Below are 24,379 nucleotides of genomic sequence, written 5' to 3'. Positions count from 1 at the left end.
TGAAGTTATTTACATTTATTGTACCTATTTTTTTTTTTTTATAGAGAGAAAATCCACCGCTCTGTCAGTTTTTTGTTCTGTGGTGTCTTGCGTGTTGCTGTTATGCTGGAAGGGATGTCACTAGTATTTCAAATACCAGCAGAACCACCGCTTGTGGACAGGTTTCAGGGGAGTTTTCAGGCTCAGACCGACTAGGAAGAAATGCCTGGAGATCTACTTCCAAAAATCAGTCAATGAAAACCTTATGGGTCACAACAGAACACTGTCTGACTCACCTGGTTTGGACACGTCAGCAGGAGAGGTCAACCGTGGACATGTTTGGTGACATAGAGGGCCAGCAAGGGTGAGGGAGACCCTCAGTGAGATGGATTGGCACAATAGCCAAAACGTGGACTCAAACATGCTGGCAATTTTGAGGAGGATGCAGGACCAGGCAGCTTTTTGTTCCATTGTACTTAAGGCCTCCACGAGTCAGAGTTGATTTAATAGCACCTATTTTTTTAATCTATCTGTGGAGGAAATACTATTTTATGCAATACTTAGATAATTAAATTAGCAAACTGCACCTAGGGTCTGGCTGCCTGTTTTTGTAAATAAAGTTTTTGGAACCGGGGCCAGAGTAGAAACCCAGGGCTGGGATGAGGTTAGGGAGGCAGGGTCATGCAAATGCAGGGTCAAATTCTGTCTTTATTTAAAATTTTGATATTTTGCTCGCCATGGATTTGCTGCACTAATTTTAATTTTTTAAAATATTGCACTGAATATTATCTTGCTTACCGAGTATTTTGACACCCTCATGCATTTTGAAACCCTAATTCCAGCCCTGGGAAATACTATATAATGGTGTGCTACTAGGCAACTTTTCTCTCAATTCCACATTCAGTGATTTTAGGTTGGTATCTCGAAATCCCTCATGGTGGGAGTATTTGCACCACGGGAAACGGACAAACTACACATCAAGCTTCAGAGAACCTATTGTTAACAGCACATTATAGGAAGCGCATGTTCTCCAGTGCCTCCAGCTCTGTGTTCCTGGCATTGTTCCTTCCCTTTAACATCCTCTTTTATTGTCTCTCTGGAAAAATCCTGTTGATATCCTGATGTTGTACTTCTAGCCTCTAGAGCTGTGAGATAGCACATTTCTGATGTTATAAAACATCCAGCTTGTGGTTCCTAGTTAAGGCAGCCCTAGGACACCAATACAGGGGATTCCGCGATGGGCAGCCCTTTCCTTTCCCACACCTGGAGATGAGATTCCCTCCCAGGCCCGCAGCCCCTGCCCATTCCCACCAAGGAGCATAGGGCCAGGCCACCACAGCTGCTGAGCTTTTATTTGGCCCTAGGAACAGCATGGGGATCAGAATGGGGACAGGAGTTCGTGATCCTGTGTAGGAGAAGGAATTTACAAAGGGCTGGGGTCACTGATTGTCAAAGCAGGGGGGGACCCCGGGGCAGGGAGTCCAGACTGCTCCCCTCCCCCCAGGGGTCCCTGGGGCTTCCAGGTATGTGCGTGGCAGAGGAGTTGGCAAGTTATCATGATTGGCATAATGGAGGGGGTAGGGTGAGAAGGCAGAAATGGATCAGATGGTGGGGGGGAGAGGTTAGGGGTAGAGTAGGCTTGGAGATGGGACTGGGCTTGGCTAGGGCCAGGGTCAGAAGTCTGGGGTCAGTGGCCAAAGTCCAGGTTTGGCCAGGGGCTTGGGGGTGGCGATCAGGGCACAGGGGGAAGCCTCACTCGATCAGGGGGCCTCAGCGAGTGCCACTGAGCAATGGGCCGCCGGGGGTTGGCCAGCATGTCTGCCCAATGCCGCAGGCCAGTCCCACCGGCTGCCGCCCCCACTGCCACCCTTCCAATGGCCTCGTTCTTGCCCAGCTTGTCGTAGTCCAGCACCGTCAGCTCCACCTGTACCTTCTGGGGTGGATGGGGGAGGAAGAGGAAGTGAGTGGGTGGGGGAAGGAGGCGCGTGGAGGGGCTTAGGTATCATTGCTAAGGTTACCCTCTTCCAAGCAACCAGAGTTCTATGGGGTCTTACTAGGATCTTTAGCTAAGACTTGGCATGGAAGTGGGGACAAGGGCCGGGTTGGGAGGTGGGAGGGATGGAGAGTCCTATAGTTAAAAGGGTGCCCTGGAGTCTTTCTTGAAGTTATATAGCTAAAGAGATATGAGCTCCATTAAGGAGCCCTGTTATGCGTTGGGCTGCTAACCTAATTCAGCTCTTCTGCGGGAGAAAGACCCAGAGGTCAGCTTCTGTAAAGTTTATAGCCAAGAAAACCCTATGGGGCAGTTCTACTCTGTCACAGGGGATCATGAGTCCGAATTTACTGAACTCAAACTATCAACAATGAGCTCCATTGCTCAGGGGTTTTAGGAACCTCCTTAGAGATCAGCCTCCTAAGGGGTATAAACCTTCAGGACGTTGAAATAGGTGGAGGGGCCAGGTCTTACCCAGCTCCCAAAGGTTTGTTGGGAGGTATCTTTGGGGCTCCTAAGGGGGCAGGACACCCTGGTCTTCATTAGACCAATTTTAAGGAAACGCTTTTTTTTCCACCAGTGGGCGAGACTTCCTGGTCCTCCTACGAGGAGCGCGAAACTGAGAAACCAACTTCACGAATCTTTAGGACCTGGTTTCTAGGGCATTGCTAAAGCGACTCTTTTCCCCTAGAAATGGGGGTTTCTAGGCCTGGGGCTCTTGGAGAAGGAAAGGGTATAGGGCCAGGACAATGGGCAGGCCTAATCTCACCTGGACCTGGTCACAAGGCACCTCAAAGCTGAACGCCTCGTTGTAATAGGGGTTCAGGGTGTTCTTCTTGATGGTGGTTTTCTTTTTCCGCACCTTTTTGCCTCCCTGGAGTAGGTGGACCTTGACATAGGGATCTGGGGAGAGAGACAAATTGTCTCACAACCTACCCTTACCACCTTAGTCCAGGAAGATCCAAATGGGGGTAATGAATTAATTTTTGGACCAACATAGAGGGTTGGACCAACATAGAGACACTCCATCTACCTGTTAGATGTCCCTCCCTCCTTGGCAATATCTAATGTGAATTCTCCCCTGGCAGTGTGGGCTCCCCAAAGGTATCCCCTCAATATATTTTTGAGCCCCAGGCACCTTCAGAACCTTAGCTAGAGGGCCTCCCCATCTCCATTTGCTTGCTTTCCACACACCTGACAATCCCCCTACGTCCATCTTCTTTAGGTTTTTAGCCTCCAGGACGATGACTGTAAGCTTCCCTGCCGTGGGGACATAGCGGAGGGAGAAGCAGATGTCTCCTAGTTTCTCTTGCTAAAAGAAGGAAAAAGACCTGTGGTGCAATAGATCGCGTTTGTGTGGCATTTCTCTCCATGGTCTTGTAACTCCCAACCACGTGATTGGGTGGAACTATGCAAATAAGGTAATTGTGGTCCACCAAGGAGATTGGTCAGTTTTGTCTTAAAAAGGAAGCCAATTCCACAGCAGGTAGAGGATCCCACCACCACCAAGGAAGAAGAACTAGCGCATCTTTTGGACCCAGAATCCCTGTGCTGAGAAGCTCCCGGAACCAGGAGACTGAGAGACACACAGCTGTAACACAGTGGACAGTGAGCAGCTGTGGCCCTGAAACGATGGCAGGAGAGACTGGCACAGTAGCCTTCCTAGCCCAAGGAGCAACAAAGCTGACTGCCTTTGGGCCGAGGCTTACTGGCAAAGTGACTTGCCTGTGGGCATTTATCCGCTGAGCTAAAAGAGCTTTGTAACACTTGCCCTACCTGAGGGCCAGAGAGGCATACCTGTGAGCAGGGCTGAGAAGAGGCTGTCCTGATGGAAGAACTGCATCCTGAACCTGAATTATAACCTATTATTTCCCTAATAAACCTCCTAACTGTGAGCACTGTTTGTGAGTTCTGTGTGGTCACTGCAAAAAATTACTGAACACACAGAGGGTGCTGTGGGAGGGATGGTTGGTGTCAGAATTGGTAAAGATGGCACAGAGAGGAGGTATGTCTGACCTCCCCTTCATCGGAATCAGCCTTGGGCTGTTGATCTCAATTCTCCTTCCCCCTTGTGAAGTTAGAGGAGGTCAGACGCCACCTTCACACCCTTTTTTTTACAGACTATCACGAGAGCCCCTGAGCCACAGGCCCAATCGCTTACCCCACCTTTCTTCCCTCCCCCTTGCCTTGGAATGGAATGGTCCAGATTTAAGTACCTAGTGGTACAATCCAAGAAGCAGGGCGAGGCCTTGGGCTACAGGAAGGGTCCTGGGAGCTTCTGATTGGTCCGGGGTTGGGGCGTGGGGGCCTAGCCTGGGGGCGTGGCTGGGCGTGCTCACCTCCTCCCGCGGAGCCGCTTGCAGCTCCCGCCAGGCCAGTACGGGCCGCCCCAAGTCCACCGAGCTCATGGGGACCCGCACCTCCCCGATGGCATCGTTGCGGGAGAAGCGATCAAAGTCGTATACAGCCATGACCAGCACTCTGCCCCCCAGCTCCACGTAGGGGACCTGGGAGAGGAGAATAGGGAATAGAGAAAGGAAGGGGGCACAGCACTTCAAGGTGGAGGCTTTGAGTGAGGCAGCAAGGATCCAGGGGACAGTCAATGGAACCCAAGCGAGAAAAGTTAAAGGGTTCACGGGAACAAACCAGGGGTCCTACAACTCAAACGGGGCAGCCCAGGGTCCCAGGGAAGAGTCCAGGGGTCAATGGAACCCAGGTGGGACAGTCCAGGGTCCATGGAACAGTCCAGGAGTCACCAGAACCCAAATGGGACAGCCCAGGTTCCAGGGAGCAGTCCAGGGGTCACTGGAACCCAAATGGGACAGCCCATGGGTCCATGAGTACAGTCCAGGGGTCAATGGAACCCAAATGGGACAGTCCAGGTGTCAATGGAATGCAAACGGACAGCCCAAGGCCCAAGGGAGCTCAGGGTCCAAGCCCAGAGTTCAGGAGCACCTTAAACGGACAACCCAGGGTCCAGTGCAATAGCCCCTGGAGCTGGTAGCTGCCACCTGGGCTGTGTCTGCTTAAGGAAAAGCTGAAGGGGTGGGTCCGCAGTGTTCCAGGGCTGGATGCAGGCTGCCTAGTGTGGGTTTCTGAGGGCAGGAGCTCACCTTGAAGGCAAAGTTCTCCCCGAAGTGTGGATTCAGTGTCTGCCGATGCACCTTGGTCTCATACCGCCTCCGTTTGTCTGGCAGCAGGTAGACCCGCACATAGGGGTCTGAGGAGCCACCCAAGTCCAAGGCAGCCAACCCCTCAGCCTGCAGGATGCCCACCAGCAGCTGTGGGAGGTCCAGGCACAGTGAGGAAGCTGCCCTTTTAGGTCATCTTCCAGGAAGGCCTGGGATCCCCAAGACACTCTTCTCCATAACACTCCTCTTCTACGACACCCACCTGGCCACTCTGAAAATCATAATCCAGTGAGTACTGCAGCCGTCCTAGTTCATGCTTCTCTGCCACCTGCTGTCCTGGTCCCTGTGGTGCTGGATCCAGCTCCTCCACTTCTGGCTGCACCTGAGGAATCCAGGGGCAAAGGCAGGTAAAGTCTTCCTGTATATATATATATATATATATATATATATATATATATATATATATATATATATATATATATATATATATATATATATACCCCTGGGTATAGGGGTATCCTCCATACCCAGAAGCCAAAGGAGACTCAACATAGCCTTTGGGCCATATCTGATCACTTGCAGGCTAAACAGAGTCAGTGTTTGATTAGTGATATCTGCCATGGGAAGGGAATGAACGAGGTGATACATGTACTCTGTGTTTGCTGATGTTTGATTAGTGATGTCTGCCACAAGCAGGGAAAAGGCAAGTGGTGACACACGTGTGCAATGTGTTTGTCATTTCTAGACTAGAACAATAGCACTGATAATGTCCTATTGACCACGAGAAGGATGCAAAAGATTTTATTTCACATGCTAATGGATGTACTGGGGTGGTTGTCTAAAATGCCATGTTGGTTAGTGATTTTGCCACAGCAAAACAGGGAGGAGAAACAGCATATTTAATGTGCACTTGCCATTTTAAACTAGAATAACAAAATCAGAAGGCTTCAAAATTCAAAATTTACTGTGAATCAAAATTCTCCTGAGTAGTGTGGTAAATGCAGATTCCTGGGGCCACCCCCTTAGAGATTCTGATTCAGTAGGTCTCCTATAGGGTCCAGAATTTGCATTTCAGCAAGTACTGTACTCCAAGTGATTCTGATGCAAATGGTCCTTGAACACCAGTGGCTTAAGGGATAGGGATAGAAGCTGGATACTAAAAAAAAGAACCCTAAAAACTGTCTTTTATGGGTAATAATAACAATTTTTGCGAAGAAAGAGGCAGGAAATACTAGTTATGATCATGGACTTGAGGCTCAGAGAAGGACAGTGAATTTCTCGAGGTCACACAGCTGGGAAATTGTCCCGGTGCTTGGGTCCTTGAAACTGTGGCCTTTTATTTTTCACTCCAGTGGCTGCATCAGCCTCCTCCATGGTCTCCTGGCCCCAAATCTGTCCTCCATATGGGTTCTAGAGGATTTTCCTAACACTCATCTGACCCTGTCCCTCTCCTGGTCAAAACTCTTCCATGGCTCCCAATCACCTTTGTTATATGGACACTGCTGATTTTTCCAGACTGTTCTAGAACCCAGTATGTTATATATATTTAATACAAACCCAAACCACTTGCCATTGAGCCTACCTCGACTCTTGGTAATCCCACGTGTGACAGAATAGAATTATGCTCCATAGGGTTTTCAATGGCTGATTTTTCAGTAGATCACCAGCCTTTCTTCCGAGTCACCTCTGGATGGATTTGAACTGCCAACCTTTCAGTTAGTAGCTGAGTGCATTAACTGTTTGCACCACACAGGGACTCCATATATTATATGCTGTCGTTAGGTGCTGCTGAATCTATTTTCAACTCATAGTGGCCCCTAAGACAGAGTAGAACTGTCCCATAGGGTTTTCCAGACTATAATCCTTATGGGAGCAGACCACCAGGTCTTTCTCCTGTGGAGCCACTGATTGGGCTCAAACTGCCAACCTTTTGGTTAGCAGCCCAGCCCAGGGCTTAACCATGCACCACCAGGGCTGTGTTATATAGTATATATATATATTCTCCAAATATGTCTCGGAATCTGGATTCCAGTTCTTACCACATGTCTTTCTTCTGCCTACAAGGTCCTTTTCCTGCTCTTGGTTAGCTCTGTTTGTCCCCTGGGTCTCAGAGCAGAAGTCACCTCCTCCAGGAAGTCTGCTCAGACCCTCTAGGCTGTCAGGTGGCTTCCCTGAACTCCGATAATGCCCTGTACTGCCTCTAATATGGCACTTATCACGCTGCACTTTGAATGTCTGTGTTGGTGTCTGACTCCCCCATCAGACTAGAATCTTCTTGAGGACAAGGGACAAGGTCTGATCCATCTCCAGGTCCTGAGAGTCCAGTCAGGGATGGATTGACACAATAGTCACAACAATGGACTCAAACATACCAACTATCATGAAGATGGCACAGGACTGGGAAATATTTTGTTCTGTTATACATAAGGTCTCCATGAGACAGAGTCGACTTGATGGCAACTAAGAACCACAGGAAGGAAGGGAGCAGGGTCTTAAACTGGCTGGGCCATTGAGAGGAGCAGGGCTATGGGAAGGGACAGGGTTGCAGGGCTGGGCCGGGCCACACCTTGTCTATATAACTCCGGCCCAGCTCCTTCACTTCCTGCAGGTGGACCTGGGCTTGGGCCTGGCTCTTCTTGCCCGTCCGCCTCCGACAACGCCTCCGGTAGAGACAGAAGCAGCAGCTGAAGATGAGGAGGCCTGAGACCAGTACGATTGTGGCCAGGGCCCAGGGGGGCACTGCAGAGGGGGTGAAGACAAAGCGCAGTGAGGATTTCATGGGGAATCTGAAATCCTGGCCTTGTTTTCCCTCCAGCCATTTCCATTGCATTTCATTCCAGTGTTTTCCTTCCAACTGATCTCACCTACAGAGTGATTTGATGCCCTAAACCAGGCTGACACCATCCGAATTTTCTCTCCCATTAGTTCCACCTCCCCTTTCACTCCCATTCTAATTTCTACTCAACCTCTGTTGCTTTTAGAGGGAGCTCTGCCCCTCCCAGGGCCTCAGTTTCCCCAACTGTAAAGAAAAGGGAGAGGTGGACCTTCCAAGATTCCATTCCATTCCACATCCCTTGATCGGATTCTGGCCTTTCTTGCAAACCTGCTCCTTTTCCCCATTTCTTTCAGATTCCAGCCCAGGACTCCGACCTAAAATCCCATCCGGATTTTCCAGCCCTCCATCTCGAGTACACGCGTCGGAATCCCGCCCTTGGGAATCCTGGCCAGGCTTTTTGTCTGCTCAGACTCCGGGTGTCGCTCACCAGGGCCGTGGCTGATGCGGCTGGAGTCGGGAGGCGCGTCGGCAACTGGAGGCCCCGGGGTTGGGGGCTCCGGGAACATTGCGGCGGCGGCGTCCTACGGTCCTTTCTGCAGAGACACCCAGGCGCCCTAGCCCCCCACTCCTAGCCCAGGGCATTCATTGAATTCTCTGAACAAGGAACTACAACTCCCATCGGCCCCCGGGGTGGCCGGCGAAGCACAAACCGTCCATCTGGCGCGGGGCATGCTGGGAGTGGTAGTTCCAGGACCCGGTTGTAGCTCGCTCCTTCCCGGGGCGGAGGGCGGACACTGGGAGTTCCAGGACCTTGTTCTGTACTAAAGGGGCGCCACCTCCCTTCAAGGCACCCTCAGTAATTCCGCTGGCTTCTGCCCCTTCCTCCCCCAGGCCTTGAACCGGAAGTAGGCGAAGGCGGGCGTGGGAACCAGTGTACCGGGGTTGCCCAGAGCAACGGCTGGCTCCGCTCCGGCGGGGCGGGGGGCACCGCTGGTTGCCCGGGCAACAGCCTGTTGCCACGACAACAGGCTGGGCTTACGCAAAGAAGTGGAGTCTGGGCGGGGCAGGCTCCCTCCGGGCCCCCTTGGGCGTGGGACCCCAGACCCGGACCCTCGGGAGAGTAGGGAGGGGAGTAGCCTGTGGTCCATGCGTCCGTCTGTCCATGCTCCCATATCTGGTTCCTCCCTTCACATCTGGCCCTGGTAGCTGAGACTCAGGCGCACCTCCCTTTCCTCATTCTTGCGGGGGGAGGGGTGCTGTCCTGGTGCGTTTGCTGAACCCCCACAAAGGTCTGGGCCTATTCGTCTCTCCCGCACACCCGAATCTTTGTCTTCACACCTGTTCTCGTGACCGCTTCGGCCTCCGCCTTTCTCCTGACTCCAGTAGATGTCTCTTCCTCTGTGTATCTGTCTGTCTCGCATCGGTCTCTCGCGCCCCCTCTCATCTGCGACTCTCTCATCCTCTGCCTGTGGTCGGGTCCCTAGCTCCCAGGGCCTCTTCCACTCTCCCCCTTTGTCTGCCTCCACACCTGTCTTCTCTCTAAATCCCATTCACCCCGTTCCAGGCCCCAACCTTCGTGCTCCCTCTCTTGGTCCCTCCCAGTGAACGCACCCCCCTAGGGCCCTCTGTGGATGGGAGTGAGAATGGGGCTCAGGAAGGGGGTCCCAGCGGCTCCTACCTGTTCAGCGGCTGCACAGGCCCTCCTGTGAGACACTGAGGCGCTGGCCCCGCCCGGACCCCGCCCCCGCATGCGGGTGGCGCTGTCCTGGGTGCTGATCGCGGCTGAGCGGACCCGGCGCGTGTGTGTGAATGTGTGTGTGCGTGTGTGTGTCCGTCCTTGTTCGCCTGGGTAGGCGGAGAGCCCTGCCCCTCGCCCCTCCCCCAACCAGGAACCGCAATGGTGCTCTCAGATGTTCACCCTGGTGCCCCAGTGCTTTCTCTCTTCTGGTCCACACATAGGGCATCCACCCAACGTCCCCTACAGCCCAAAGAACCAGGCGCCAGGATACCTGACTCCAGGACCCAGGAGACCCAGGTATCCAGATACCCAGGTACATTAGATATATTGGCCCCAGCGGCACAGACATCTCCCTACAAGATACCCTAATTCCTATCCCAGTAGGCAAGCCCCCAGGCGCCTACGTCCAGGACACTCAGCCAACCCAAACCTACATTTGCAGGTGCAAAATTTTGGTGGCGCAATGGTAAGTGCTCAGGGGCTAACAAAGTTTGGCGGTTCAGACCTACCCAGCCACTGCGTGGGAAAAAGACCTGACAATTTGCTCCAGTAAAGATTACAGCCTAGAAAACACTATGGAGCAGTTCTACTCTGTCACATGGGATGGCTACAAGTTGAAAATCGACTCAATGGCCCCTAACAACAATAACAGATTCCTCCTTAGGAGTCCCCCATTTGGTGAAAACAGCTAATACGCTGGGCTGCTAACCAAAAGGTTGGAGGTTCGAGTTCACCCAGTGCCACCTCAGAAGAAAGGCCTGGCGATCTATTTCTAAAAAAATCAGCCATTGAAAATCCTATTCGACTCAGTCACCATGAGTCGAAATCCATTAGACGGCAACTGGTAGGTTCTTCCTTAGGGCATTGCTCGGTACTTAGACATCAGGAACCCTACAGGCCCTTATCACAACATTATTTCCAGACCCAGAAATCCACCAGGGCAACCGGCATCCAGGAAAACAGTGATTTAATAAATTATGGGATAGAAGGAAAACTATATACAGGCAGTGGGGTACAAGGGGGCCTCAGGTGGAGGAAATCTCTTCAATTCCAGATTATAGAAGACTGATTTGGTTTCTAAGGAAAGGCTGGGCAGGATCCTGCCTGCCCTTGCCCCTCAGGCAGCCAGAATTCAGGGCCCTAGTTCCCTCCCGAAGGAGCCCTGGTGGCGCAGTGGTTACGCACACAGCTGCTAACTGAAAGATCAGCAGTTTGAAACCACTAGCTGCTCCATAGGAGAAAGACGTGGCAGTCCGCTTCCATAAAGATTACAGCCTTGGAAACCCTATGGGACACATCTACTCTGTCCTATAGGGTCTCTATGAGTCAGAATCGATTCGACGGCAATGGGTTTGGGAATTCCCTCCCTAGAACCCAGGAATCCAGACTCCAGCCCGCACCTTTGAGACCCAGGCTCCCAGCCTCCTCCTCCCTCAAGGAACTAGGAAATCCAAGCTCTCGTCCCTCTCTTCCTTCAAGGAACTGGGAATCCAGGTCCCCATCCCCCACCTCCCACAGGATTCAGGAGTTCAAGCCCACCAGACCCCCTGTCCCCCCAGGGAAATGGAAGCATGGGTTTCCAGTCCTTCCTTCTGCAGGACCCAGGAGTCTGGGACCCCAGCCCTCTGCTTTCTCAGGGATCCAGGGATCTGCGCTCAAGTGGGGATCAAACACTGGAGCCTGGCTTGGCTGGGCTTTCGAGACCTTAGGCAGCCTAGGCCTCCGATTTGTGGGCCTGGATTGCAGCCGCATTCTCATAGAGCAGATCCACCATGTTCTCATATATGACTCCCTTCTTCTCTGGGGCTCGGGGTGACTGTTGCAGAAACCGCAGGATGCACTGATGCAGGAACACATACTGGGCCTGGGTAGCAGGCACAGGGAGTGAGAGGCAGCCTCTGCTGGCTTTCCCTCAGGGCTCCCAAAGCCCCCTCCTCCCTATGCCCCCTAGAAACACCATTACCTCTGTTTGAACCATTGAGGGACGGCTTTCTCTCATCTTTCTCACAAAGTTGAAGGGCCCCAGAAGACCCTCACACTCCAGTTGCCGGAGCAAGACATCCAGGGCGATAAGGGTGCCAGTGCGGCCCACACCAGCACTAGATGGGGAGAGAGAATGGGTCAGACCACAGAAGGGATGTCATGGATTGAACCACATCCCCCAGAAAGATATATTGAAGTCCTCATAGGGTCACCATAAGTCAAGGGCAGCTAACAACAATAATGAGATGTTCCTGGGTGGTGCAAATGGTTAACACACTTGGCTGCTAACCAAAAGGTTGGTGGTTTGAGTTCACCCAGAGTTACCTCAGAAGAAAGACCTGGTGATCTACTTCTGAAAAACTGGCCATTGAAAACCCGACGGGGCACAGTTATATTCTGATATACATGGGGTCACCATGAGCTGGAGTCGACTTAACAGCAACTGGTTAAACTCTCGGTGCCTATGAACGTGACCTTGTTTGGAAATAGGGTCTCTGAAGATTTTATCAGTTAACATGACTTATTTCACTCAGCATAATGTTTTCAAGGTTCATCCATGTCGTATCAGGACTTTATTTCTCTTTATGGCTGAATAATATTCCATTGTGTGTATATACCACATTTTGTTTATCCGTTCATCTGTTGATGGACATTTAGGTTGTTTCCACCTTTTGGCTATTGTGAGTAGTGCTGCAATAAACATTAGTTTACCTGTGTCTGTTTGTATTCCTGTTTTCAACTCTTTTGGGTATGTACCTAGAAGTGGAATTGCTGGATTGTCTGGTAATTCTATATTTAACTTTTTGATCATTTTTCTCCTCTTAACCTGCTTTACTGTCCCCTTATCTCCTGCCTTCTCCTCCTCCACCTCCCCTTCCTTCTCTTTGACCTCCTCCACAGTTTCTGAGGATCAAGGTAACACCATTATCTGAGTCCCAAAGGGGAGATCCTGTCAAGGGGGGAGAGGTCCTCGGCAGGTTCTTACCTGCAGTGCACAATGGGTGGACCTCCTCCCATCTTCTGGTTCAGCCATTTCCGAAGCACCTTCCAGAAGGCCAGCAAGGGGTCTGGGGAGTGGGGGACGCCATGATCAGGCCAGGCTGTGTAGTGGAACTGACGAACAGACAAAGCCTTCTGCTCTTCCACCTAGAGGAAGGGCAGATTGGTGGAGGGTGAGATCATAGGCTCAGAAACCTTGGGGTGGGTCTGGGTGGCCAGTTTCTGTGGCTCGTTGGGAAACGCTTGCTCTCATTGGAGTCCCTGGGGGGAGTGAGCAGAACTTTAGACCTCACAGAGAGTTCTGGGTTGGGGGGATGTCTGGAATGTCTTGAGGAGATGTACTGGGGCTTACGTGGAAGAGTTTCAGGTCCCGCATGGCCCAGTTCTCCGTCACTTCCTCACCCAGCAGGGTCACCTGCAGGTGCCCATGGGTGCAGGGCTGAGAATCCAGAGGCCAGTAGTGTTCACACTTCACCTGGGGAGCACAGGAAGCAGGGGTCAGACACCAGGAGGCCCTGGAAATCTACCTTCATGCATCTACTGCACTACGAAGTAGCAACTGTTATTGCACCCATTTTACAGATGAGAAAATAAAGGATGAACGAAGTAAAATCACATGCCCCAGGTCACTGTGGCCTTTGTACAAACAAGTTTTCCTAGCCCTGGCAACAAGGCAGTTCCCATGGGCAGCCAGGTATAGATTCATTGCAGCCAAGAGGAATCTTCCTTCCTGTTATGGATTGAATTGTGTCCTCCAAAATATGTGTTGGAATCCTAACCGCATACCTGTGGATGTAACCCAATGGGGCACAGTTCTATTCTGACACACGTGGGGTCACCATGAGTCAGAGTTGACTCAACCGCAACTAGTTTGGGGTTTCTTTTTGGTTATACCCGTGGATGTAATCCCATTTGGAAATAGGGTTTTCTTTCTTATGTTAATGAGGCCATATCAGTGAAGGAGGTGTCTTACATGGAATCATTTCTGAGTGCTATAAAGAGCAGCATAGACAAAGAAGAACAAAGAGGGGAAGACAGATGCCAATGTTCTGCTCTGTGAAGATTGCTAAGGAACCAAGGAATGCAGGAAGAGACAAAGATCTTCCCCCAGAGACAACAGAGAGAGAGAAAGACAGAGGACAGAGTCTTCTCTGAGAGCCAATGCCCTGAATTTGGACTTCTAGCCTCCCAAACTATGAGAAAATAAATTTCTGTTCTTTAAAGCCATGCACTTGTGGTATTTCTGTTACAGAAACACTAGGAAATTAAGACACTTCCCAAGGGCACTGGGATTCTCTTCACACCCATATGTGGACCAGTGGATGCTCTGGTGATGGGTGAGGGAGTCCATGTTGGACATAGAGGAAGAGCCAGAGTTGGAGTCAGAGTTCAGGAGGTCAGCACCAGGTCCAAGGCTGTTATGGATTGAATTGTGTCACCCTCAAAATAACTGTGTCACCCTCCAAATAGGTGCTGTAAATTCTAACCCCTGTACCTGTGGTTGGAACACTGGTGGCACAGTGGTTAAGAGCTCAGGCTGTTAATCAAAAGGTCAGCAGTTTGAATCCACCAGCCACTCCTTGGAAACCCTATGGGGCAGTTCTACTCTGTCCTGTAGGGTCACTATGAGTTGGAATTGACTCCACAGCAACAGGTCCCCCCCGCCCCCTTTTTTATACCTGTTGTTATAATCCCATTTGGGAATGGGTTTTCTTTGTTACGTTAATTAGGTAGTATTATGTTAGTGTAGGGTGTGTCTTGAGTCAAACTCTTGAAATATAAAAAAGATTAAACAAGCAAGCAAGAAAACAGAGAGGGGGAAGACAGATGCCACGCCACATGAAGATCACCAAGGAGCCAATGAAGAGAAACTGAAGAGATAAAGACTTTTCCCCAGAGCCAACGGAGAGCGAAAGCCTTCCCTATAGCCAGCACCCCACCACAAGCCTGTCAGTTTGACGTACTGTGGTGGCCTGCCTTTTGCTGTGGTGCTGGAAGCTATGCCACCAGTATTTCAAATTCTAGCAGGGTCACCCATAGTGCACAGGTTTCAGCAGAGTTTTCAGATTAAGACACACTAGGAGGAAGGACCTGGTGGTCTATTTCTGAAAAAGTTGGCCAGTGAAAACCGTATGAATAGCTGCAGAATGGACGAGATAGTGTTTCGTTCTGTTATACATAGGGTCGTTATGAGTCTGAACCGATTTGACAGCACCGAACAACAGAGCCGGTGCCCTGAACTTGGACTTCCAAGCCTCCTAAACTTTGAGAAAATAGATTTCTGTTTGTTAAAGCCACCCACTTGTGGTATTTCTGTTATAGCAGCACTAGAGAACTAAGAAACAGGCCCACTCTTACCCGACCAGACTCCACACAGTTGGTCAGCATGACCAGGGTGTGGCTCTGTTGCTCCCACACCAGACGCCAGAAGTCGCCCACCGTTTGGGGCAGGGGGCCCTGGGCTGCGATGAACTCCTGGGAGCTCCAGAGACCCTGATGGAAGAAAGCAGGCAGGTCAGGGGGGCTTTGGATGGACCCCTGCAGCACTTATCTTTGAGGGATTGCTTAGCACAAGTAATGGTTAATTTTATGTGTCAACTTGGCTAGGCCTGGATTCTCATGGGTCTGGCAAACACTGGCCTGGTTGCTGTTCTAATACATAACATAAAGTAATGTAGTGTGATCATCTTCCATGATATGATCTGAGATGATCAACCAGTCAGTAGAAAGGGAAGTTTCCTTGGAGGTGCAGCCTGCCCCCAGCATGTAAATGGATGTTCTGTCAGAGCTTGCTCTCTCTCTCTCTTTCTCTTGCCCCTGCACTCTTCCCATCACCTGACCTATGGATATTAGGACATATTCCTGCAGAGGTCTCTAGCCTGCTGCCTGACCTACAGATTTGGGACTTGCCAGACCCCACAATTGTGTGAGCCATTTTCTTGATGTAAATCTCTTTCTTTACTTCTTTATCTATCTGTCTATCCATCTCTATCTGTATATCCCTGATTATGCTTCTCTATAGAACCCAAACTAAGACAGTGCCCTTTTGTTCCCAGCTCCCATCCATGTCCTTACAGGCATGAAGCTAGCATTGATGTAGTCAGAGCCTGGTTCCCCATGGAGGGTCTTCAGGGGCACCCTGGACCAGTCATCTAGGGGAAGAAGGCAGTATTAGTGAGGCAGAGATGGAGTGGAGAGACGCAGAAGGTCAGAGAGACAGAGGCTGAGACCCAGGGACAGAAGTTGTGCAGAGGTGAAGACAGACACAGAGAACATGGAGGTTGAGAGGGACAGGGGGACCTTAGCTGGTGTGAGTGGGCTAGGGAGCTCTCAAAGGAACCCACCAGAGGGAGATCTTTGTCTCTCCCAGGGGTTAAGGGAAGGGCACAGAGATATGATGGAAATGGTGATCAGGGACAGGGTGTTGACAGGTGAGGGTGCAGACAAATCAGTGGAAACTTAAGACACACAAAAAAACCAAAACCAAAACCCACTGCCGTTGAGTTGATTCTGACACATACGGTTTTCTTGGCTAAGATCTTTACAGACGCAGATTGCCAGGCCTTTCTTCTATGGCACCACCAGGTAGGTTTAAACCGCCAACCTTTCAGTTAGCAGTCAAGTGCAAATGGTTTGCACCAACCAGGGAACCTAAGACTCACAGGGCAGCACATCTCGGTAGCGATTCTTGGCATTATTCTCTGGAGCTGAGGCCACCGTATGTGGCTGGTCATGTCCCTCTATGGCAAGTTGCTGGGAGTGGAGGCAGAAGAGCGGTGCAATGAAGTTGGAGTTTCTCTACCATCCACCAAGAACACCCCTAGAGCTCCCCTTGCCTTCCTCATCCCTTTGTCTACTCCTTGCACTACGGGTTTCTGCAGCACCCACTACCCCTGTGAGGCATTTGAGAAGATTTGGGGGAAAACGGGGGGAATGGGGAGGTAGGCAAGAAAGCAGGGAATGGGGAAAACTGTGTGATCCAGGGGTGAGGGCGTTTCTTTAGGACTGGACTAAATTCCCACCACTTTTAAAAGATTTCAATGAGTTGGAAAGATAGTCTTGCCTGAGAATTTCTGTCTAATCTCACAAAATATGTGTTGCTGAGTTTGTTCAATCTTGACAGGTATGGGAAGGTCTGGGGTGGGGGTTGGGGGTCATGAGGCTCAGCTCTGCCCTCTCCCCACCTGGTATTCCTCTGCAAAACCACAATTGCTGTCCTTTTCATTTCTCCTGACATGATCAGCAAAATCTTCAGCCAGGATGTCTCCTGGGAAACTGTGGAGAGAGGGAGTAATGTAGAAAGAAAATATCAACCTTCTGTACTCCTGGGACAAAAGAAGCAGTATTTCTTTTAAGGCCACTCCCTTCCTCCTGGGCTCTGGGTCCAGTGCTCTCCCACCTCGGGAGCCACCAGTCATGAGTTCTTCTCTCTCTTCTGTAGCTGAAGATGCTATCAGTTAACATGAGTCCATGTTGGAATAAGGTCTGCTAGCCTCCAGAACTCTGAGGGAATAAATTTCTGTCGTTTTATCACAGATAGTGGCACTTGTTTACAGCCTTAGGAATCTACTATATATCAAAACCAAACCGATTGCCATTGAGCCAACTCCGACCCAGGGTGACCTCATCCATGTGTGTCAGAGTAGAACTGTGCTCCATGGGGTGTTCAATGGCTGTGATCTTTCAGAAGCAGATCGCCAGGACTTCCTTGCAAAGCACTTCTGGGTGGATTCCAACTGCCAACCTTTTGGATAACAGCTAAGCACTTTACAGTTTGTCCCAGCCAAGGGTTCTCATCCTATATGACCAGTGTCCTTACAAAAAAGGAGAAGGTACACAGAGAGAGGGAAGACAGCCATCTGACACTGCAGCTGCAAGTCAAGGAATTCCAAGGGACCCTTGGAGCTACCGGAAGCTCAGAGAGAGGCATGGAACAGAATCTCCCACAGAGCCCTCAGAAGGAATCAACACAGCTGACACCCTGCTCTTGGCCTTCTAGCCTCTAAAACTGCAAGGTAATAAATTTCTGTTGTTTTAAGCCACCCAGTTTATGGTCCTCCGTTACAGCAGCCCTAGGAATCTAATAAAACCCAAAACCAAGCCAATTGCTGTTGTGTCCACTCTGACTCACAGCAACCCCATGTGCGTCAGAGTAGAACTGTGCTCCACAGGGTTTTCAATGCCGGTAATCTTTTAGAAGTGGATTGCCAGGCCTTCCTTCTGAGGCACCTCTGGGTGGATTAGAAGTGCTAACCTTTCAACTAGAAGCTGAGCACTTAACCATTTGCACCACCCAGGGCTCCAGGAATCTAACACACTCCCCAAAGCCTTCTGCTCACCTGAAGGCCAGATCCGTGGATTCCTGTTTCTCCTGGCTCTTCTTATTCCTGGGAAAAGGACAGCGGGGTAAAAGACTCAAGGAAAGAGGCTTGGAACCTAGGGGTCCTCATCCTTCCCCTACCACTCCACCCCCAGGTGGTCACTCCTGCCCTGAGTCTTACCTCTTCTTCAGGAAGAAAATCAGCAGGCCCAGCAGGATGAGAAACAAGAGAATTCCCACAATGGAACCGATAATGACCCCTGGAGGCAGAAGGCATTGGGAACCGTTAGAGCCTAGGTCCTAGCTCCTGATCTCCCATCTCCATCCTTACCCAAAACCGTGATCAGGATGTGTAATGTTTCATTTTCTATGTCAGCTTGGCTAGGCTATGGTGCCTGATTGTTTGGTCGAACAGTAGTCTAGATGTTGTTGTGAGGGTATTTTGTAGATGGCATTAATATATATAATCAGTGGGTTTTAAGTAAAGGAGATGACCCCGGATTATGTGGCCGGGCCTGATCCAATCAGTTGAAGGCCTTAAGAGTAAACACTGAGGTTTCCGAGAAGAGAAGGATTCTGCCTCAAGTCTGTAAATTAGAAACCCTACCGGAGTTTCCAGCCTGCCACCTGCTCTACAGATTTTGGATTTGTCAATCCCCACCATCACTTGAGCCAATTCCTTAAAATAAAATTAATCTCTCTCTCTCTCTATATATGTACATATATACACACACATATACACACACTTATATACATGTATATATGATTTGTATATATGTGTGTGTGTATATGTTGTTGGACTTGCTAGCCCCCACCATCACGTCAGTCAACTCCTCAAAATAAAATCAATCTCTCTCCCTCTTCCTCTCTCTTTCTATATATATACACAACCTGTGTAAGGCAGAAACCTGCCAGAGAAACAAAACACAAATATTTTCCACTAAAAGGAGAGATAGAAAAGAGGTAAGACTGTGCCCTGTCAAAGGCAGAAAATGTTTGAGACCCAGAAAAACAAGGCAGTCCCATAGAGTTCTGGGTCTCACAGATTTCACTGTATGCACACACACACACACGCATACACACACATACATGCATATATATAATTTGTATATATGTGTGTTTGTATATGTTGGTGGTGGTGATGGTTGTTGTCAAGTTGTGTGTGTGTATATGTATATATACATATATACATGTAGAGAAAGAGAGAATGATTGCCTGGGTGGCACAAATGTTTAAGCACTTTGCTACTAATCAAAAGGTTGAAGGCTTGATTCCTCCCTGAGGCACTTTTGAAGAAAGGCCTGGCAATCTACTTCTGAAAGATCACAGCCACTGAAAACCCCATGGAGCACAGTTCTGCTATGATACACATGGAGTCATCACGAGTAGGAATCGACTCCGTGGCAACTGGTAGTAGTAGTAGCTGATCTCTCTCTATTTCTATCTATCTCCTGTTGATTCTGTTTCTTCTTTGGAGAACCCTGACTAATAGAGGAGGCCCACAGAAAAGATGCTAGGGCAGGCAAAGGAGAAATCTTCTGGATAATGCCTAGTCAGGCCCAAGCCACCTTCCTTTCAATTTGAAGGCCCACCTCCCACCCACCTTTACTCTTCACCTCTCATTTCTCCAGGAGTCTGGTCAAAGACATTCTTTCAGTCAATCTAGTCGCTAAAGAATGACCCTTTCCATCCTTGATCTAGACCAGTGGTCCTTATCTGGGGATGATTTTGCCCCCTCCCCGGGAACATGTGACAACGTCTGGCATACTGGCATCTAGTGGGTAGAGGCCAGATGTACTGCTCAACAACCTGCAAAGCACAAGACAGCCCCCCCAACAGAGAATGATCCAGCCCAAAATGCCAACTGTCCCTTCATTGCAGCATTACAACTGTCCCTTTCATTGTATGGAGATACAATGAAATACCATTCAGTCACAAAAAGGAACAAAATATTGATACATGCTCAACATGGATGAACCTTGAAAACATAAGTGAAATAAACCAGACAGAAAAGAGCAAATATTGCATAATTCCACTTATACAAAATAACAAGTGTAGGCAAATTCATAGAGACAGAAAGTAGATGAGAGATTACCAAGCTATGGAGAGAAGAGAGTGGGAAATTATTACTTAATGGGTTCAGAGTTTCTGTTTGGGGCGATAAAAAGTTTTGGAAGTAGATAGTGATGAATGTTGTACAACATTGTGAATATAATTAATGTCACTGAGTTATACAGTTAAAAATGGCTAAAATGGCAAATGTTGTTCCCTATATATTTTTATAATTTATTTTATTTTTTGTTGTTGAGAATATGTGCAGCAGGACATACACCAATTAAACAATTTCTACATGTACAGTTCAGTGACATTGATTACATTCTTCGAGTTGTGCAACCATTCTCACTCTCCTTTTCCAAATTATTCTTCCCCTGTTGACATAAATTTACTAACCCCAAAGTTTCCTATCTAATCTTTTGAGTTGCTGTTGTCAATTTGATCCCACATAGATAGTTCTTAAAAGAGCACAGTGCTCAAGGCAGACTTTCTTTACTAGTTAACCTAAACTATATATATATAAAAAAAAAAACACTATAGGTTGGTTTTAAGAAGACTTCTTATGATATTTTTGGTTTAAGGTTTAAAAGTTATCTCAGGGCAATAATTTTGGGGGTTCATCCAGCCTCCTTGGCTCCAGAAAGTCTGAATTCCATGGGAATTTGAAATTGTTTTGCATTTTCTCCCTTTTGACCAGGATTCTTCTATAGAATCTTTTATCGAAACACTCAGTAATGGTAGCCAGGCACCATCCTGTTCTTCTGGTCCAATGGTAAAGGGAGAAGTTGTTCACAGAGGCAATATGTTATATACATATTTTACCACAATAAATTTTTTAAGTGCCCCAGATAGAGACCCAATCTTATAAGAGGCCCTGATTCCTAGAACATAAGTGACTGCTTCAAGGATTGGGGCCCAGTAAGGTCTGTGGCCACGGCCATGGTACATGGTCAGAATCTTTCTGGGTGTGAAGTTCAGATTTCTTCAAGTATCCCATTGCTGAATGTAAAATGGGGTAGCCACTTTGGAACACAATTCAGCAGTTCCTCAAACAGTTAAACAGAGTTACCATATGACCCAGCGATTCTGCTCCTAGGTATATACCCAAAAGAATTGAAAAATCTGTACACAAATGTTCCTAGGAGCATTATTCTTAATAGACAAAAAGTGGAAACAACCCAAATACCCATCACTGCCAAATGGATAAACAAAATGCCATAAGGTAGTCCCCGACTTATGACATATTCAAGTTATGACAAACTGCACTTATGAACGATTGCTTTTTTTTTACATTTTATCATTAGTAATATATACTACATGCAATGTTGCAGCACATGATTTGCTGATGTTACTATTCTTAGATGTTCACTGACAGGTGTTTCCAAACCCCCAAAGACAAATAAAGATCAGATCTATAAAGAAACCAATAATAAACTCTTTAAGGGTCCATGGGATACACAGTGGCTCACCGACTTTTTCCACCTCTCAGGCCTCTTGGAACTCTACTTTTCCGGCTTAAACTATTTGCTGCCCACCAGTGGGGACTTGTGTAACGGTAAAAGAAACATTCATTGAAGCAAAATAGCTGGGTATCAGGCTTAAATATGAGCTAGTTTTTTTTTTTTTTTTTACTGTATCCAGGAAGTGTGACTGGATAGAAATTTTGTCTCTTTTGACTTTTCTACAGCTACATAAGCCTTGTAAACACACTTATGGTTTCCTGTGTGATAGTTTGAGCCCTGATGGGTTTTGTTTTGGTTTGTTTTTGTGTGTCATATTTGGAAAACCAGAGGTGCCCAGTGTACCCCAATGGAAAGTACCTCACAATATATCCTACCACCCAGGCCTGGCAAGGTAAGTGGTGTCCACCAATCATGGTGCCTGAGAACCCCCTGAGTTTTGTTGTAACATGTATGCCCACATCATATTTCTCAAAGTCCATATTACCCATCAAAAATTTAAATACACTCCATGACTCAGCATGCTTCCATCAATAAAAACACATGGTATAAAAAAAAAATATGAAGCAGAAAATAATAGGGTCTTGAAAGGGATAAAAGGCAATAATATCGAAAACTAAAAAAAAAAAAAAAAAAAAAAGAGGTATTCAACTTACCTCAGAACTGACTTACAACAGAGTCATCAGAACAGAACCCCATCATAAGTTGGGGACTACCAAAAAAAAAAAATTTTTTTTTTTTTTTTAGTTTTTACCTGTATATCCAATGTTATTCAGCCATAAGAAAGAATGAAGTGCTGATACATGCTACAAAATGGATGATCTTTTAAAACACTATGCTAAATGAAAGAAGTCAGACACAAAGAGTCACACATTGTGTGACTCCCTTTATATGGAATATTCAGAATAAGTAAGTCCATAGAGACAGAAAGGAGATTAGTGGTTTCCAAAGTTGGGAGTACAGTTCTATTTTAACACACATGGGATTGCCATGAGTTGAAATTGACTCTACAGCAACTGGTTTTAGGGTTGGGAGGGAATGGGGGAATTAGGGAATGACAGTTCAAGAAGACAAGGTTTCTTTTGGGGGTGACGAAAATATTCTAAAATAGATGTAATGATGGTTTCACAACTCTATGAGTATACTAAAAGCCATTGAGTTGTACACTTTAAATGGATAAATCATACTGTATGTGAACTATATCTCAATAAAGCTGTTAAAAAAGAAAAGATAAAAGTAAGAACCCCATAGCGAGGATGAGATTTTACCACAATAAGGTTGATGGGACCCAGTGAGGCCTCACTCCCAATGTCAGGTCCTGTGGGGCTTGCTCACCTGTGCTCTCAGTATAGCACATCATGGAGGCAGGTGGTGACCTCATTCCATCCCACACAGTTGTGACAGTGGCTAGGTAGGACTGAGCTGGCTGAAAACCTGACAAGGACACTCCACTCCCACACGAGGACATATCCTGGAAGCTCTTCCCGCCCACATCCAACTTGAAGACTTCGTAGCCTCCGGGGGGGCAGGACCAGGTCAGGATGACCCCATAACCACCTGATGTACTGACACAGGACGTGATGGTGACGGGGTCAGGAGCTGGGTGAAGGCAGTAAAAAGAGCCAATGAGGAGCCATCTAATGTGAATGCCCATCCAGCTGTCATGCCAATTCTCTGAGAACTACCCCCATCCTGTCCTCCCCCAAAGAAAAATCCTTTATCTTTCTTCATTTTCTAGTCTTTCCTCAGTGCCAACAACGCCACTGAAACTGCAACTTCCACGAGCTCTTAGACTCTCTGTGCCATTGCAATATATCAGGTCATTATCCCATGTCCTGATGGGATTTGTAGTCCATTCACTTTTCATTGCCCTCAAGGTCTGACTTAAGTAAGCTCAGTCCACTTGATACAAGTGAGGTCCATCTTACCTGTGGATGCTTGGAGGCTCTGTGTGAAACCGGATACATTGTTGATCTCTGCCCACACGCTGAAGTTGTACCGAGTCCCAGGTGAGAGGGCCTTCACTATGTACCAAGTCTCATTGGTCTTGGCTGTCTGGTTAATCTCATCTCCTTGGAGATCTTTCTCCCTCTGGGGCTGTCCTCCACTGGTCCACTGGACCCCGTATACATAGAGATTAGAGTAAGGGTCTGTAGGGGGCTTCCACCTCAGGGTGACTGAGTTGTTGGTCTGAGTTGTATTCAGATCAGTGACCTCATTGGGAACTGAGAAGTGAAGATTAGAAGTTTAAGGGAGACATATTCTTAATGACCCTCATACCTCACCCTGCCCACCTTTCTCCTCAAAAAAACCTGAGATTCCTCAGTCAACCAATGGCTCTAGTTTCTAAGGAGGGTTTTACCACAGAACAAGAGCCTAGAAACCTAAGGGTTGGTGGAACTAGGAAGGCCTCAGTCTTCTCATCCCCCAGCTCCAGCCCTGGATCCCCTGCATCATCTTTCTCAATATTCTCTCTCCTATGAGCAGCCAGGGTTGGGAAATTTCTCACATTAAGTTTCAAGATGGAGCTGTTGATTTTATTCTTCTTAGCCCAAATGGCCAAGGGTTAAAACTTATCCCGCCATATGAACGTGGTCAATAGGATGATTTTGGTTTCCCACATGTTTAGGCTGAGAGGCTGGGTCCTCTTGATTCATCTAACTCAGCACGACAAATTGTTGCCTATTATCCAGCTGGTGATTTTGCTGAGTCCTGAGAGGTGATGCTAGGCAGTCAGGGGATGTCCTTGACCCTAAAGGTCCCATTTCCCAAAAACAGAAGAGATGGGCCCATTTTTTGGAAGTCCTAGTTGCTGAGGAAAGACATTTCCTAGTAACTTTCCAACAAATCCCTTGTACAATTTCCTCCCTTGACCATTGGACCCAGTAGGTGTAGGGTTGTTGGTCTGGGCCCAGGGGAGCTGTCCAGCTTAAGGTGATGGAGCT

The 24,379-nt window shown here is 48.3% G+C and overlaps 2 protein-coding genes across 4 annotated transcripts in view; both read right to left on the bottom strand.

Annotated features, from left to right (window-relative positions):
• Positions 1–1,358: 1,358 nt before the first annotated feature.
• Positions 1,359–9,611, bottom strand: SYT5 (synaptotagmin 5). 3 transcript variants are annotated; one of them, XM_049900711.1, is made up of 9 exons: positions 9,558–9,611; positions 8,367–8,472; positions 7,670–7,842; positions 5,366–5,485; positions 5,086–5,253; positions 4,312–4,479; positions 3,167–3,284; positions 2,742–2,875; positions 1,359–1,912 (listed from the first exon to the last, which is right to left on the bottom strand). In XM_049900711.1, exons 2-9 carry the CDS (start codon positions 8,443–8,445, stop codon positions 1,712–1,714), a joined length of 1,161 nt encoding a protein of 386 aa, XP_049756668.1. In that variant the 5' UTR covers positions 8,446–8,472; positions 9,558–9,611; the 3' UTR covers positions 1,359–1,711. The 3 variants fall into 3 exon arrangements, with proteins under 3 accessions (XP_049756668.1, XP_049756670.1, XP_049756669.1); XM_049900713.1 differs by having other exon boundaries at positions 8,367–8,889; positions 9,558–9,605; XM_049900712.1 differs by lacking the exon at positions 9,558–9,611 and having other exon boundaries at positions 8,367–9,516.
• A 1,720-nt stretch (positions 9,612–11,331) lies between these two features.
• The window catches only part of PTPRH (protein tyrosine phosphatase receptor type H), an 80,294-nt gene continuing 67,246 nt past the window's right edge, over positions 11,332–24,379 (bottom strand). The window contains 12 exon segments of the mRNA XM_049902368.1: positions 11,332–11,481; positions 11,581–11,716; positions 12,586–12,746; positions 12,952–13,074; positions 14,958–15,092; positions 15,675–15,751; positions 16,262–16,352; positions 16,784–16,874; positions 17,939–17,986; positions 18,101–18,179; positions 22,770–23,033; positions 23,363–23,659. Coding sequence (XP_049758325.1) covers positions 11,332–11,481; positions 11,581–11,716; positions 12,586–12,746; positions 12,952–13,074; positions 14,958–15,092; positions 15,675–15,751; positions 16,262–16,352; positions 16,784–16,874; positions 17,939–17,986; positions 18,101–18,179; positions 22,770–23,033; positions 23,363–23,659 — 1,652 coding nt within the window.

Source organism: Elephas maximus, chromosome 11 (assembly GCF_024166365.1).
Source record: "Elephas maximus indicus isolate mEleMax1 chromosome 11, mEleMax1 primary haplotype, whole genome shotgun sequence".
NCBI classification, from domain to species: domain Eukaryota; kingdom Metazoa; phylum Chordata; class Mammalia; order Proboscidea; family Elephantidae; genus Elephas; species Elephas maximus.
This window is presented reverse-complemented; position numbering and strand designations above follow the sequence as displayed.